The sequence below is a fragment of the Micropterus dolomieu genome, linkage group LG08 (assembly GCF_021292245.1).
Source record: "Micropterus dolomieu isolate WLL.071019.BEF.003 ecotype Adirondacks linkage group LG08, ASM2129224v1, whole genome shotgun sequence".
Lineage (NCBI taxonomy): Eukaryota > Metazoa > Chordata > Actinopteri > Centrarchiformes > Centrarchidae > Micropterus > Micropterus dolomieu.
The window spans coordinates 24,645,693-24,659,041 of record NC_060157.1 but is presented as its reverse complement, the minus strand read 5'-3'; the positions used below and the strand labels follow the sequence as shown (position 1 = coordinate 24,659,041).

At 40.1% G+C, this 13,349-nt stretch overlaps 1 protein-coding gene across 1 annotated transcript; it reads right to left on the bottom strand.

Annotated features, from left to right (window-relative positions):
- Nucleotides 1–4,357: 4,357 nt before the first annotated feature.
- On the bottom strand, nucleotides 4,358–10,226 carry LOC123975260 (keratin, type II cytoskeletal 8-like). The gene is made up of 9 exons (XM_046056575.1): nucleotides 9,564–10,226; nucleotides 7,731–7,939; nucleotides 7,564–7,624; nucleotides 7,359–7,454; nucleotides 6,540–6,704; nucleotides 6,288–6,413; nucleotides 5,616–5,836; nucleotides 5,472–5,530; nucleotides 4,358–5,310 (listed from the first exon to the last, which is right to left on the bottom strand). The coding sequence occupies exons 1-9, from the start codon at nucleotides 10,125–10,127 to the stop codon at nucleotides 5,051–5,053; spliced, it is 1,761 nt and encodes a 586-aa protein (XP_045912531.1). The 5' UTR covers nucleotides 10,128–10,226; the 3' UTR covers nucleotides 4,358–5,050.
- Between the last annotated feature and the right edge of the window lie 3,123 nt (nucleotides 10,227–13,349).

Sequence of the window (13,349 nt, the reverse complement as noted above, 5' to 3'; positions counted from 1 at the left end):
CCTCTGTATGCAACCTCATCCCATAAATGCATGTTACTAATTCGACTTCTTCCCTTTCCCGTAGTCTTGTGCTTTCTCGTCCCTCTTTTCTCTCCTCCTATCACTTCCTGCAGGTGTTTCTGGCTCTAGAGCGAGGCCCCTGCTACCACCGTGTTCCTGCTCGACACCCTCTGCCACAATTATAGTTACCATTCCTACTAGTCCTGTACTTATTATTGTTATTATTATCAATTATTCATTCAGTCTGTACCAGCATTACCTTTACTGTCTGAACCTCTGTGTGTGTGAATTGTTGGCTTTCTGTAAATAACATCACAGATTACTGTTTGCAGCTTTCTTGTGCATCATCTTTAGAAGAGGCTTCCTTCTGGGACGACAGCCATGTAGACCAATTTGATGCAGTGTGCGGCGTATGGTCTGAGCACTGACAGGCTGACCCCCCACCTTCAACCTCTGCAGCAATGCTGGCAGCACTCGCACGTCTGTTTCCCAAAGACAACCTCTGGATATGACGCTGAGCACGTGCACTCAACTTCTTTGGTCGATCATGGCGAGGCCTGTTCTGAGTGGAACCTGTCCTGTTGAACTGCTGTATGGCCTTGGCCACCGTGCTGCAGCTCAATTTCAGGGTCTTGGAAATCTTCTTATAGCCTAGGTCATCTTTATGTAGCGCAACAATTCTTTTTTTTAGATCCCCAGAGAGTTCTTTGCCATGAGGTGCCATGCTGAACTTTCAGTGACCAGTATGAGGGAGCGTGAGAGAGATAACACCAAATTTAACACACCACGAGTCGCATGACACTGGGGAGGGCAAATGGCAAGCTGTACGCTCACTACTTTACAATGTAGAAAAGTGTAATTTCTTCAGTATTGCCACATGAAAAGATATAATCAAATATTTACAAAAATGTGAGGAGTGTACTCACTTTTGTGGGATACTGTATATACTATATATATATTGTATTTTTCAAATATTCTTTCAGGCTAAATCACAACCAGTAGCTCATTGCGATTTCTTGAAACCCAGCAAGAAGACGCAGCTACAAGCTCAGTGTTATGTGACTTGTAGTGGGAGTAAGGGATTGCTTGTGTTTACAAACTAGTTGGCCTCTAATGAACACTTCAGTACAGTCCATTACACATCTGACATGTTGGAAACCTATAGTCTTGAAGAGGCTGGGGAGATTTCTTCTGATATCTTTTCTGGATGGCCACTGGACCAAGCATTGTAACTCTTTAGCCATCACCTCGAGCCATTCATGCAAGATGTTTGAGACGGTTCCACAACTCACTCTGAAGTGAGAAGCTAGATCTTGATGAGTTAAGCCTAATAGAAACTTCATAAGGACCTGAAGAAACTGCTCAGGAAAGGTTAAGTTTGGTTGATAATGCATTCCAAGCCATTGTCAGGTAAATGGGAAGGGTGAAAAACACAGAGGCAGATGGCAGACCAGTGTAAAAATGTGTGTGCTTGTCATCATTTAAAATAAAATCGGACATACTGCTAAACATAATCTTGTAGGCGTTTTTCTTGAGATTCCAGTTTCTTCTCCAGTAAAGCCAGCTTTCCCTTCAAATGACATTGACAGATCTGCCATTGACATATCTGTACCCACAGCAGTCCATCCTTCAGGGTCAGCATGGATGACCTCTATGGAAGGTGAATTCTGTCTCCTCTGTTACCGCTTCAACTTCTGGGAACCATCAATGGTGTTTTTGTGTGCAAATATTGATGAATCTTGGTGGCATGGGTCCACTGATGGCACACCTAAAATAAAAAATTGACAGAAACAGTTAGTGCTGACAGTATTGCACTTTGCTGAGCATCATACATTCCCTGCATAATACATAAAAAAAAGTGTATTCTTTTAGGATATTGCTTAAAAACATGATTACATGAGACACAAACTGGGGCTTATGCGCAGCATAGCCTACTGGCAGGGATGATAAATGTATTTAAAATGTGTATTTGAATGAATATTATAATTTATAATACAAATACATTTTGGAGAGTTGTTTAGTTTAATATGTGTAATATGTTTGGACTGTCTTGGACCATTGGAATACCGTATGCATTTACAAATGGGAGTAGTTCCCCATGAAAGTATTAGTTTGTTTCCCTCTCCTTTTCAGTACCATCGTGGCACACAGGGCTGTGTGATTTGACGATATATATTGTTTGACGATAGAAAAATGTCTGTCATTTACAATTATGCTCTATCCTTTATTTTGTTGTGTTGAAATTCCACACTTTAATCTTTTCGCAAGGGGACGGCGCTTTGAACAGCGGTGAAGTTAGTTTTACACATCCATCTTAAAACTAACTTCACCACGGTCTGTTTTTCCACACTTGCTGCTAACCCACAACCTAGCTAACATTGGTTACATCACTTGCTGTGTCGTCATGCACTCTAAATCATGGTATTTTTCATGGTATTGGATTTCTCCAAAATCACATTCCCCACCTTTATGATTCAGAGAAATATCATGAGTTACTGTTGGAAATTCCAACAGTAATTCATGATATTTCATTGAATTTTAACAAAATTCTATATATCACCACCTCATTTTGATTAAATTATCAAACGAACAGTGGATCATAGATGTTTGTTTCTGGCTTCCAGCATTAGTTTGCGTAGTTAATGAGGCTTTATTTTCCCAGGATCGTGCCTGGTGTGAGACTGACTGATTGAAAGTGAGGCTTAAGGGGAATCAATCTAAAGGCACATTATATACTCTAATCAAAGAACATGTATTCTTGGGGTGGCCTTTCTAAAATAAGCAGTGATAAAAGTTTCTATATGCTGTTATGATTAAGGAGTTGAGAAGCAGATAGCACTAGCTAGAAAAGTTGAAAAGTTGTCTACTAATTGAGAAACAAGGTAAGGTGCTTCTCCTATAAGAAAGATGATTAACTGAATTAAAAACTGATTGACAACTGGTTCAGGCAATGTATTTGGTGAAATTAGGTTTTGACTGTCAGAGGATTTTAGGCTGCTGATCGACCAAATGTAAAAATGATTGACAGTTACCTTGCCCATTCAGTTTCTCGTATGCAGAGACACCCTACTCAAATATAATGCAAAACAAATTGTTAAAATGCATTGAAATTTGGCATGCAAAACTTACCTCCGCATGGGGGTTCTTTCAAAAGGATTCGACGGGGCTCGCACATCTGTTGTTAGTTCTGTCAATTCCGTACAATTTAAGTTTGTTTTTTAAAGCTATATCAAGCAACTAGTATGTAGGCTGTTGTGATCATTGAAGCTGTTTTTCATAATAAGATAATGGAAAATCAATTTGACTAAAATTACAAATAATTATTGGTTTTGGCTTGACTAGATTGACTGAAAAGTTCAATATAATCTGATGACTAAAATACAAAATTTCAACAGGTTTAATTGAAAAAAAACCTAGTTTATATAGTTATATAGTTTTTACCTTCTTTGACTAAGACAAGACTGAATGGCCAGACATTTAGTCAACTAAAACTTGACTTAAAAACCTGAATGAAATCAAAACCCCATTGTTTAAAGAGGTGGTAAGAGCTGCTTTTTGGCTTTTCCCCTCTCCTTTATTGAGTTATATATCTTTTTTGTGCATGTAACAGGTTTGCAAAGTGAAAAAGCCCAAAGTCCAGCCCAAAGGGAGTTCCCATCTCCCACAGAAAGCTCTGCTCTGAACCGTTTGAAAACAGCTCGTTTGTAGTCCAGCCCTTCACTTCCTTTACTTGTGACGTCCCAATGCAAACGCATCATAAAGCTTGCCAAGTGGCTAGCGGGGTGAGGCACGCCCTCAAACCAAGCTAGTCTGAGCGGAGGACCTTTGGCTCAACTCGCCTTTGTTTGGTTTTCCATTGTAGAAATGTTGTACCTGTACCTGCTTCCAGGTACTTTTTTTCGTATCACCTCACGTCCGTCGAGGTTCTGGGAACAGCGCATGTGCAACTTCCAACAAAGATTTTGTACAAGTAAGATGCATCACTCTGTAGCTCAAGAGCGGAGCGTACAACACACAGGGTGAAAAGAGGAGCTGCAGCAATGTGCAGTATGAGAAAAATATGTTGTTTTTTGAAAATTAAACCATGTAAACCTGTTCTGGTACAACCCCTAAATAAATTTTGAACCTGAAAATAAACATAATACCACCTCTTTCAAATTATTGCAGATTTCAATAGTTACTCTGCTCTCCATTATGATAATGCAATATAACGATGCATTACGTGCTGTTCTAGAATGGAAATCTTGACAGCCACAGCAACAGTAAGTGGATTGTCAATTATAAGCCCAAATTACATGTATTGTTCAAAAGTTATAGTACATCAAAAATCAAATCAAGAAGCAACAGAACAGCGAAATTATTAAGTAATCAGATTTATTCCAGACTTGAAATTCACAATAAATCTGGTTGTCCCAGTCAGCCTTTCTTTTTTATTCAAAGTGGAAATGGAAGTAAAGCAGGACCAAAATACCATTTGTATACTGTAGTGGAGAGCTCATTTTCTCTCAGAACAGGAGAAGAAAAAGAGGATCCCAAAAATCAAGTGTTATATGTGGCTGCTTTTGATGATGTCAAAATGCACAAGATGACAGATTTGAGACAACAGAAGAGACACTACAGAAGACTCATAGGTGTGACACTGTACGGGGTGCTTGCTTTATAAATTCAAGAGCAACCACAACATCTTTCTGTGCAAATCTAAAAATTGCTCGTCACTTTGTGTACAATGATTGTAGCTTTGTAAGGATTCTCTGTCATGACACTACAAGTATCCTCTTGTCTGCGTGACAGCACATCCAACAAGACAGCCAGGCTGACTGATCAAAGGGAGAGAGGACTGACTCACATCTCTGCTGCTCATTGATCTTGGTCTAATAATCTCTCTACCTCTACTTGTATTTTGATGTAAATGGTAAAATGCAAACGTTTCTGAGGCTGCTCTGTCTGCGGGAAGAGAAGTGGCGGGATTTATGGAAGCTTTTGTGAGTGGTAGCCGGGACAAGAAGAGGAGAACAAAATGAGAGTAGAAAAAAAATGGAGAGAAACATTTTTAGTTACGCCGGGATGAGCGGAGGCTGCTGCTGCTGCTGCTCATTTTTGTGCTAATGCCTCCGCCGCCACTCATGGACATGCTCATGCCACCCATTCCGCCGTATCCACCGCCACTGCTACTGCCCATGCCGCCGCCCATGCCGCCGCCATAGCCTCCGCCCATGCCGCCGCCATAGCCTCCGCCCATGCCGCCGCCATAGCCGCCGCCCATTCCGCCGCCATAGCCGCCGCCCATGCCGCCGCCACCTCCTCCACCACCTGGTGATGAGAAAAAAATGTTTTTAGATGAGATGACAGGAATTTGAATTTGCTTATATCATATGCTTCAAGCCAACTGATTATCATTTTCAGTAATTTTTTCAGGAAAATCTTAGAACTGGCTTAGAAATGACTTGAATTGTATATATGTCAATACATACCGTAGCTACTGCTTGTGCTCTGTACGTGGATGGTTGTAGCTCCACCACCAGAAGCAATTCTGCAGAAAGGTACATTAATACAATAGATGCAATGCATGTGCGTGTTCAAAAGATTAAATGTCTCGTGTGAAGCTATGCTTTTACCTGGATTCCTCTCCTTCCAGAAGCTTCTTGTAGGTGGCAATCTCAATGTCCAGAGCTAACTTGACATTCATGAGCTCCTGGTACTCGCGGACCTGGCGGGCCATGTCCTGTTTGGCCCTCTGCAGGGCTTCTTCCAGATCCTTGATGCGGGCCTTGGCATCTTTCACAGCCATCTCACCGCGTTCCTCAGCCTCAGCTATCTGGGCCTCCAAGTTGGCACGCTGTGAGGCAGGAAAGTTAGAAGAAGCTTCAGATGTGATATTTCTGATTCAAAAAGTATTGGGGTCAATCAATGTCAATGTCATTGTAAATGCGTAGAATATGAGTCATGAATATATATCACAAGGTCTACAAATAAATTCAAAATCCACAAACAAACGCCAAATTGTACTTGAAACCAGAATTTAAATAATGCAAAATGATTTGTGTGCATAAGTTACTGTGAGACTATTTTCAGATAGTTTTTTTGTGTTTTTGCTATATATATATATTTGTGACTCAAAGTTTGTGTATTGACAATAATACTGACATTGATTTACCCCCATAAAAATGTTCAGCATCTGGTTTTTAATATATTCAGGAAAATAATAACATTTTAAATGTTTTGTGCATAGCGGTCTATAGCTGAATGTAATTCAGGTAATCAGCGCTGTAACTTATGTGTGAACTTACCTGTCCCTTGACTGCCTCAATCTCATTCTGGAGGCGGCTAATCATGCGGTTGAGCTCAGCAATCTCACTCTTTGTGTTGCGAAGGTCATCTCCAGCCTGTCCTGCACTGGTCTGCATTTCCTGGAACTAAAGGAATATGATTAAAAATAATTGTTTTTACAGATTTCTCAGACCTTCCTTTCTATTATAATTTGACATTCCAGAATGTGTGTTTCACATTGGACTTGATGAGATGACTTTCTCTCTGCCCACCTTCTGCTGATACCATGATTCAGCATCAGCACGGCTGCGTTTGGCAATATCCTCATACTGAGCCTTGACTTCAGCCACAATGGAGTCCATGTCCAGGTTGCGACTGTTGTCCATCTCCACAATGACTGAGGTGTCCTTGATCTGTCCCTGGAGCTCACGCAGTTCCTGCACAAAATAAATGTGTTGTTTTCAGAACTGATATTAAAACAGTTATGGCCCTATCTTGCACCAGGCAGAAAGTCGCAGCACAAGTGTCATTGCTAGTTTCCAACCGAAGCAGCTGTTATTTTCACACTCAGCGCCCACGGTGTTGAATAAATAGCAAATATTCTTGCACCCATCTGTGCACCCATGGGATTGCTGGTCTTAAAATGAGGTGTACTCAGGCAAATTATTGAAGCATTGCTATCTTGAGGCAGCAGAAAGCAACTGCATTATGGACCAAATAAAACCTGGTCTAAAGTCAATAACGCAGTATTTCATTGTTATTATTCCGATGGTAATATGGTGTGCACAGCAGCCTAACTTCATTGATTATTAAAATCTCCCAAAAATCCGACAGGATCGGTCAGGATCTAATGTTAATTCCTGTTCTGTGTTCTTCTACAAATCCAAAAAGGTCTCACACACAGTCCAGGTTCATACACTGTAGTAAAGCAGACATCCTCATCAACTTTGAGTAAAAGTGGTGTAATATCTGTTTCTATACTTTGTCTGTGCCTGCCAGTGTCCCCTTTAATGTTAGGTAAATTAATAAGTTTCCCTCAAAGTGAGAGCAAAAAAACATGATAGGACTGAGGTGTGGTTCATTTTTATTACCGCTTCATAGACAGCTCTGAGGAAGTTAATTTCATCCTGAAGGGCATCAACCTTGGCCTCCAGCTCAACCTTGTTCATGTACGCACCATCTACATCCTGTAAGTACAAAAGAAGGAAGTGGTCTGAATTGATGATGGCTCAGAGGGAAAGCAATAATTCAATCCACTGTTGTTAATGACACGGTGTGTGACAGATGCCCTCTCACCTTCTTGAGGAGCACAAACTCATTCTCTACACCAGCACGCTTGTTGATTTCATCTTCATATCTGACAAAAACAATGGAAAAATTTACTGATGGAAAATGACTGTAGGCTTCTGTACTGTACCTGTGAGACATGACATGCTTGGTTTCCTGTGCTGGTATGAACTCACTTGTTCTTGAAGTCCTCTACCAGTCCCTGCATGTTCCTCAGCTCTCCCTCCAGTTTCATTTTCTCATTGCCGAGCCCATCCAGCTGTCTGCGCAGGTTGGCGATGTAAGCCTCAAACATGGCATCGATGTTGGAGCGGGTGGTCGTCTGGTCCTGCAACAGGCTCCACTTGGTCTCCAGCATTTTGTTCTGCTGCTCCAGGAAGCGAACCTTGAAGGTAAAATAATTTGCCAAGTTTAGATCCACTGTCACTTGGGGAAGGGTATTACTTTGAATATGACTATAAAACCAAAATAATCAGAATATGTAATTATGCTTCAATAGAACTGCATAATACACTGTAAATATCAAATTTTATAGATTAGTGTCCTTGGCAGTGTCTGTTTTTATTTATCTTACTTTCAGCAAACCACAAATAAAGAAGGCAAATGTTTTTTATTATACATTGGCATGCTCATTCTGAGGTCATGTTTTTGTTTTTCTTTCCTCAGGTGATCCTTCGAGCCACACCATTGTGTGACTTTCCCACAACTTTTGTAGACACCAACATTGGCAGCTGCTGTACTAAAATGGGCAGGGATGATGTAGACACTATCTGCTGTGGAGTCTTTCTGCTCAGTATACTTGAACTGTACTTGATCTAATGAAATCATTATTTGGGAATATCTGACATCATCTTCAGAAACATTGTTCAAAGTATGTTCCTAGGAGACAGAAGCTGCATGCAAGGCAGAGTACTCTGCCACTGTTCTCTTTTTTTAAGGCAAGGTGAGGTGTACAGTGCCACACCCTTGCCTCTAGGATGCATACTTTAACTGAGTGAACTTGCCTGCCACAGCCCTTAATAATTAATGTAACATGCCTGCAGCTATTAACTGTCACATCATTTGGGTGCTGATGCTTGTGTAATAATTTTTATTTTTTTATAGAAATGTTAAATTAAAATGTTCAAGTAACATTTCATGCCTACTTTTCTACAACTATTACCAGTGATAATGTGAATACTTAATTGCATAATATTCCATTTGGAATCATTCAGTAGTAATACATAAACTTTTAATGAACAGGATAGGATCCCATCAATTCTAAATGAAAGTTTAGATGGATGAATTAATAAAATTTCTCCCTCTTCATATGGAATAAATGACTGTAGTAAAGTTAATGCAAGGACTTTTGAAACATCGGCTCAAAATGTTAAAATTCATAGTAATAAGCACTGCATTGCAAGTGCTTCAGTCCTTGTGGCCATGGGATAAGATGATAACCTGATCCCTTCTTCCCCTCCTACTGAGAGCCACCAGTAACTGGATATGACAAGTCTAGTGTTTCCTACCTCTCAGTCTACACAGAGACAGCTCCAAAGGGCCCATTATTGTCAAAGAGGAATTAAAGGAGCAGTGGTCTGCTTTCACATTCAGCATGAAAGAGACTAGCTGAGGCACAGTATTTCTGAGGTGCATACACGCAAATTAGTCTTCAGATTCACCTCTTGCTAGGCCCTTAGTGTGCACATTCTCAGGTTTGGATCAGTTGCTGTGTAATATTTAATGAGCCAGGTGGCCCCTTAGTCTGTTCACGCTTGCACAAACCAAGTAACTCAGTGCATCCAACATCTATTCCTAATATTTGATGTTCCTCAGTTAATTTATATCAAATTAAATTTAGAGCTAACTTCAAAAACATTCTGGATATAATTATAGAATATGTATGTATGTATGTATAATATATTTATATCATTTAAAATAAGATGTAAATCAGGTATACAATGAAATGAAAGTGTGGGACATAATCTTAAGACAAAAGCTGTTTCACTAACTCAATAAGGGCCACTCACCTTGTCAATGAAGCTAGCAAAGCGGTTGTTCAGAGTCTTGATCTGCTCTTTCTCTTGGGTACGGACAGTCTGAATGTTGGGGTCGATGTCAATGTTCAGGGGGGCCAGCAGGCTCTGGTTGACTTGAACGTTTGTGATCGGAAGCGATGCCATACCTCCGGCACCACCACCAAAACCACCACCAAAACCAGCACCACCACCGAAACCACCACCAAAACCTGAACCACCACCACCACCACCACCACCACCGAAAGCACTGCCACCACCGTAACCACCACCACCACCGAAAGCACTGCCACCACCGTAACCACCACCACCACCACCGCCCATGCTTAACCTTTGCATTGAGCCACCAGCAGAGCTGGATGATATTGAGTATGACGGCCTGAGCAGAATGGCAGATTTTGTGGAAAATGATCCTCCTCCTCCACGGCTGCCACTGCTGAAACCTCCACCGCCGACAAAACTACTACCGCTGAAACCACCACCACCACCACCTCCACCACCGCTTCCTCCATAGCTGGACCTGAAAGTTTTCACGCTAACAGTTTTCATGGACGACATGGCTAGTCTTGTTTCCTCTGAAAGGATAGAATTCACAGAGAAAAGGGAGAGCAGAGAGACAGAGGTTTGGCAGAGCACTAAGAGGAGAGTCAAGTCCCTCTAAGTATCTTCTCTCTGTCTGTGATGGATTTTTATCTGTTCCCAATTGTGGAGGAGGTCCCAGTGAGCTCCACCTCCTCTGCACCTCCCACTCAACCCTGCTCCAATTACATGGATCGTGGAAGATCCTGGTGCACTTGCAGGCAGGGAGACTGGCTTTGAACAGTGGAGCCTGTCTGACAGGTAACAGTGCCACCCTGTAAAGTGATTGGGGCACAACACACCCAGGTGCTCACAGAGGAGTGGCATTCTGATGCCCCGGGTGAGAGGGGAAGAAAGAGATGCTGGCAAAGATATTTGACATGCGAGTGAGAGTGTGTGTGTGTGGGTAGGGGGGGGTTCTTCAGTCTGCTTGCAAAGAAGCTGTTTTGCCTTTGTGCTGGTATTGGTCTTATGGATGTAATTTAGCTGTTCTTAACTGAGTTCCCTTAACCTGGCAGGATTTTCTAGGGGGAGGGTGGGGGGAATAGTCTTATCATATTCATATTCTTTTTAGTCTCTAATCATATTTGTGATTTAGCAATTACAGAATTCAACAAAATAAACAACAAATACAATAAAACATATAAACTACCAACAAAATAATCATGCTAGTTGAGTTAAATTAAATAATCTCAATCTTTAAAAACATTGTTTATCCCCACAACACACTGTTGGGTCAAGTAGGTGGCAGTTCAACACTTCACTTCTAGTAGACAAACATTTCAGCAATTTCCTTTCTGGAAAGTGGACATCCTTTATTGAAGGAAATAACTCCCCAGAAATATTATCATGGGTACTTAAAGGACATATCATTTCATATTCCACACACAAGAAAAAGAAGGAACAAGAAATACAACAAGAACTTGAACAGAAACTGAAACATCTATATTCCCAACATTTCCACTCCTTTAATGAGCAAACCCAAAATGAGATACAGAAAATTAAAACTCAGCTTGAAAATATCATATATTGACAGAACCAATTCCTCATACAAAGAATGAGGCTGAACTATTTTGAACAAAATGAAAAAAATTTAAATTTCCTTACTAATCAGCTGAAAAGAAACAAAAAAAATTCATTACAGCAATCCAAAACACAGGAAAATGTTATATATAACCCAAAACATATAAACACATTTTTTGTGATTGCTATCAGAGACTTTATCCTTAAGATAATGTATCAAGTATTCAGAATATCTATTCATTCTTTGATAGCACTGAACTTTCCCAATGATTCATATTAGACCAACCCAGGAATGCCCTATTCTCCATGCCAAAGCAATAAATCATAAGCGATGACTACCCACTTTATTCCAGGTGATAATTGAAAATTATGTTCAATGGCCATTGAACCAAATATGATAATAATGGTAATGTCTACCCATTTCTTTTGATGGGTACAGAAACCATATACATAGATTAATACAATGATTAATGATCATCATTAACCAGTTAATGATGATCATTAATGTTTAATTCAGTGACATTGTAAGAAGGAAATCCCAGTATCTGAGAACCTAGGCTAGACTTTATAATAGCATGTCTGTTGCATACTTGTTGTGTAGAGTTTTAAAAGCTTAATCATTTTGTTCATGAACCCAGACAGAGTAGAACAAAATTCCATATGACCATAGCAGCTTGGTTTAAAAATCAAGATTCAAACACGTTTACTTCATTTCACTTGTAATTCAGAAACATGTTTGTTTGATTGTTTGGTTGTTGTTGAACTTATTCTTGTTTCTTGAGACTGTTTCTTTCACAGTCTATTCCACACTGTCACAGAACTGTGCACTCTAAAGAGGCTGCCTTTCTTGTGGCCACAACTGAAGGCTTGTTTTAGCTTGAGTCCATCTAATTGCAGTCTGTTGGAGATGACACATCAAGTGCTTGTCCACAGCAGTGTCCTCCCTGCATTGCTTATTCTTATACACTTATACTTGATTTGTGATTTGATTTGTGCCTTGTTGTAAATTTGGCAAATAGTCTTTATGTCTAGAGTTGATGCCTTGTTAACAGCAGTCAGTTGTCAAGTCAGCTGCACAAATAGGTGCAGCGCACACCTTTGTGTACATAATTATTTTAACACCATAACTGCATCACTGAATGCAGAAAAGACCTTTGATTAAGTCGACTAGACATTTGTTTTTATTACCCTTGACTGAATTGGTCGTTCATTCAGTGGATCGAACTCTACAACTCAAGATCTTCGTCAGTTATAACTAGGGGGTGACAAAATCTTGTGGTACGAGATCCCGCGAGATTAAAATCTGACAAGATTTCTCTGCAGGTCAAATGCTGTCTCATAAGAGTCTGATTTTTAAATTTTTCATGCGCTCTCAGGCCATACATAAATTTTGAAATGCAGTGAAAAACAAATAGTATAAAACAGTATAACTGATAATACATAGCAGAGTATTCAATTAAATTTTATTTATATAGCGCCAAATCACAATAACAATTATCTCACAGCGCTTTTCATAAAAGAGCAGGTCTAGACCGTACTCTGTGTTGTGTATGTTATTTAAAGAAGCCCAACAGTTCCCACCAAGAGCAAGCACTAGGCGACAGAGGCAAGGAAAAACTTCCTTTTAAGAGGCAGAAACCTCGTGCAGAACCATGTCTCAGGGTGGGCGGCCATCTGCCTCGACCGGTTGGGGGTGAAGGAGAGAGAGAGAGAGAGAGAGAGAGAGAGAGAGAGAGAGAGAGAGAGAGAGAGAGAGAGAGATATTTTATCTATATTTTTATTTTTTTAACATACACACACACACACACACTTACTGTTTTATTTATTTTATTTTTAATATATTTTTATTTTTTAACACACACAAACACACACACACATGCTTCCTGTTTTATTTATTTCATTTTGATTTTTAATATTTCTTTTCTCTTCTTTTTTTATTAACACAAACACACATACGATGTGATTACTTTAAGCTTTAATTACTTGTTTAATGAAATGTATGGGGCTGATTGTTCTTATGTTGTATATATGATGCTTTGGCAATGTTGTTATTACATTCATGCCAATAAAGCTAATTTGAATAGAGAGAGAGAGAGAGAGAGAGAGAGAGAGAGAGAGAGAGAGAGAGAGAGAGAGTGAGTGAGAGATGGAAGGAGAGAGAGGGGAGGGAGGCAGCCT

What these genes read in the sequence shown, in the direction of transcription:
- LOC123975260 (XM_046056575.1), bottom strand. Translation starts at nt 10,127, where the DNA reads ATGTCGTCCATGAAAACTGTTAGCGTGAAAACTTTCAGGTCCAGCTAT. An exon ending in GTAGAGGACTTCAAGAACAA is followed by an intron (nt 7,625 to 7,730) that starts GTGAGTTCATAC and finishes TGTTTTTGTCAG; the next exon opens with ATATGAAGATGAAATCAACA. An exon ending in CTGGAAGGAGAGGAATCCAG is followed by an intron (nt 5,531 to 5,615) that starts GTAAAAGCATAG and finishes ACCTTTCTGCAG; the next exon opens with AATTGCTTCTGGTGGTGGAG.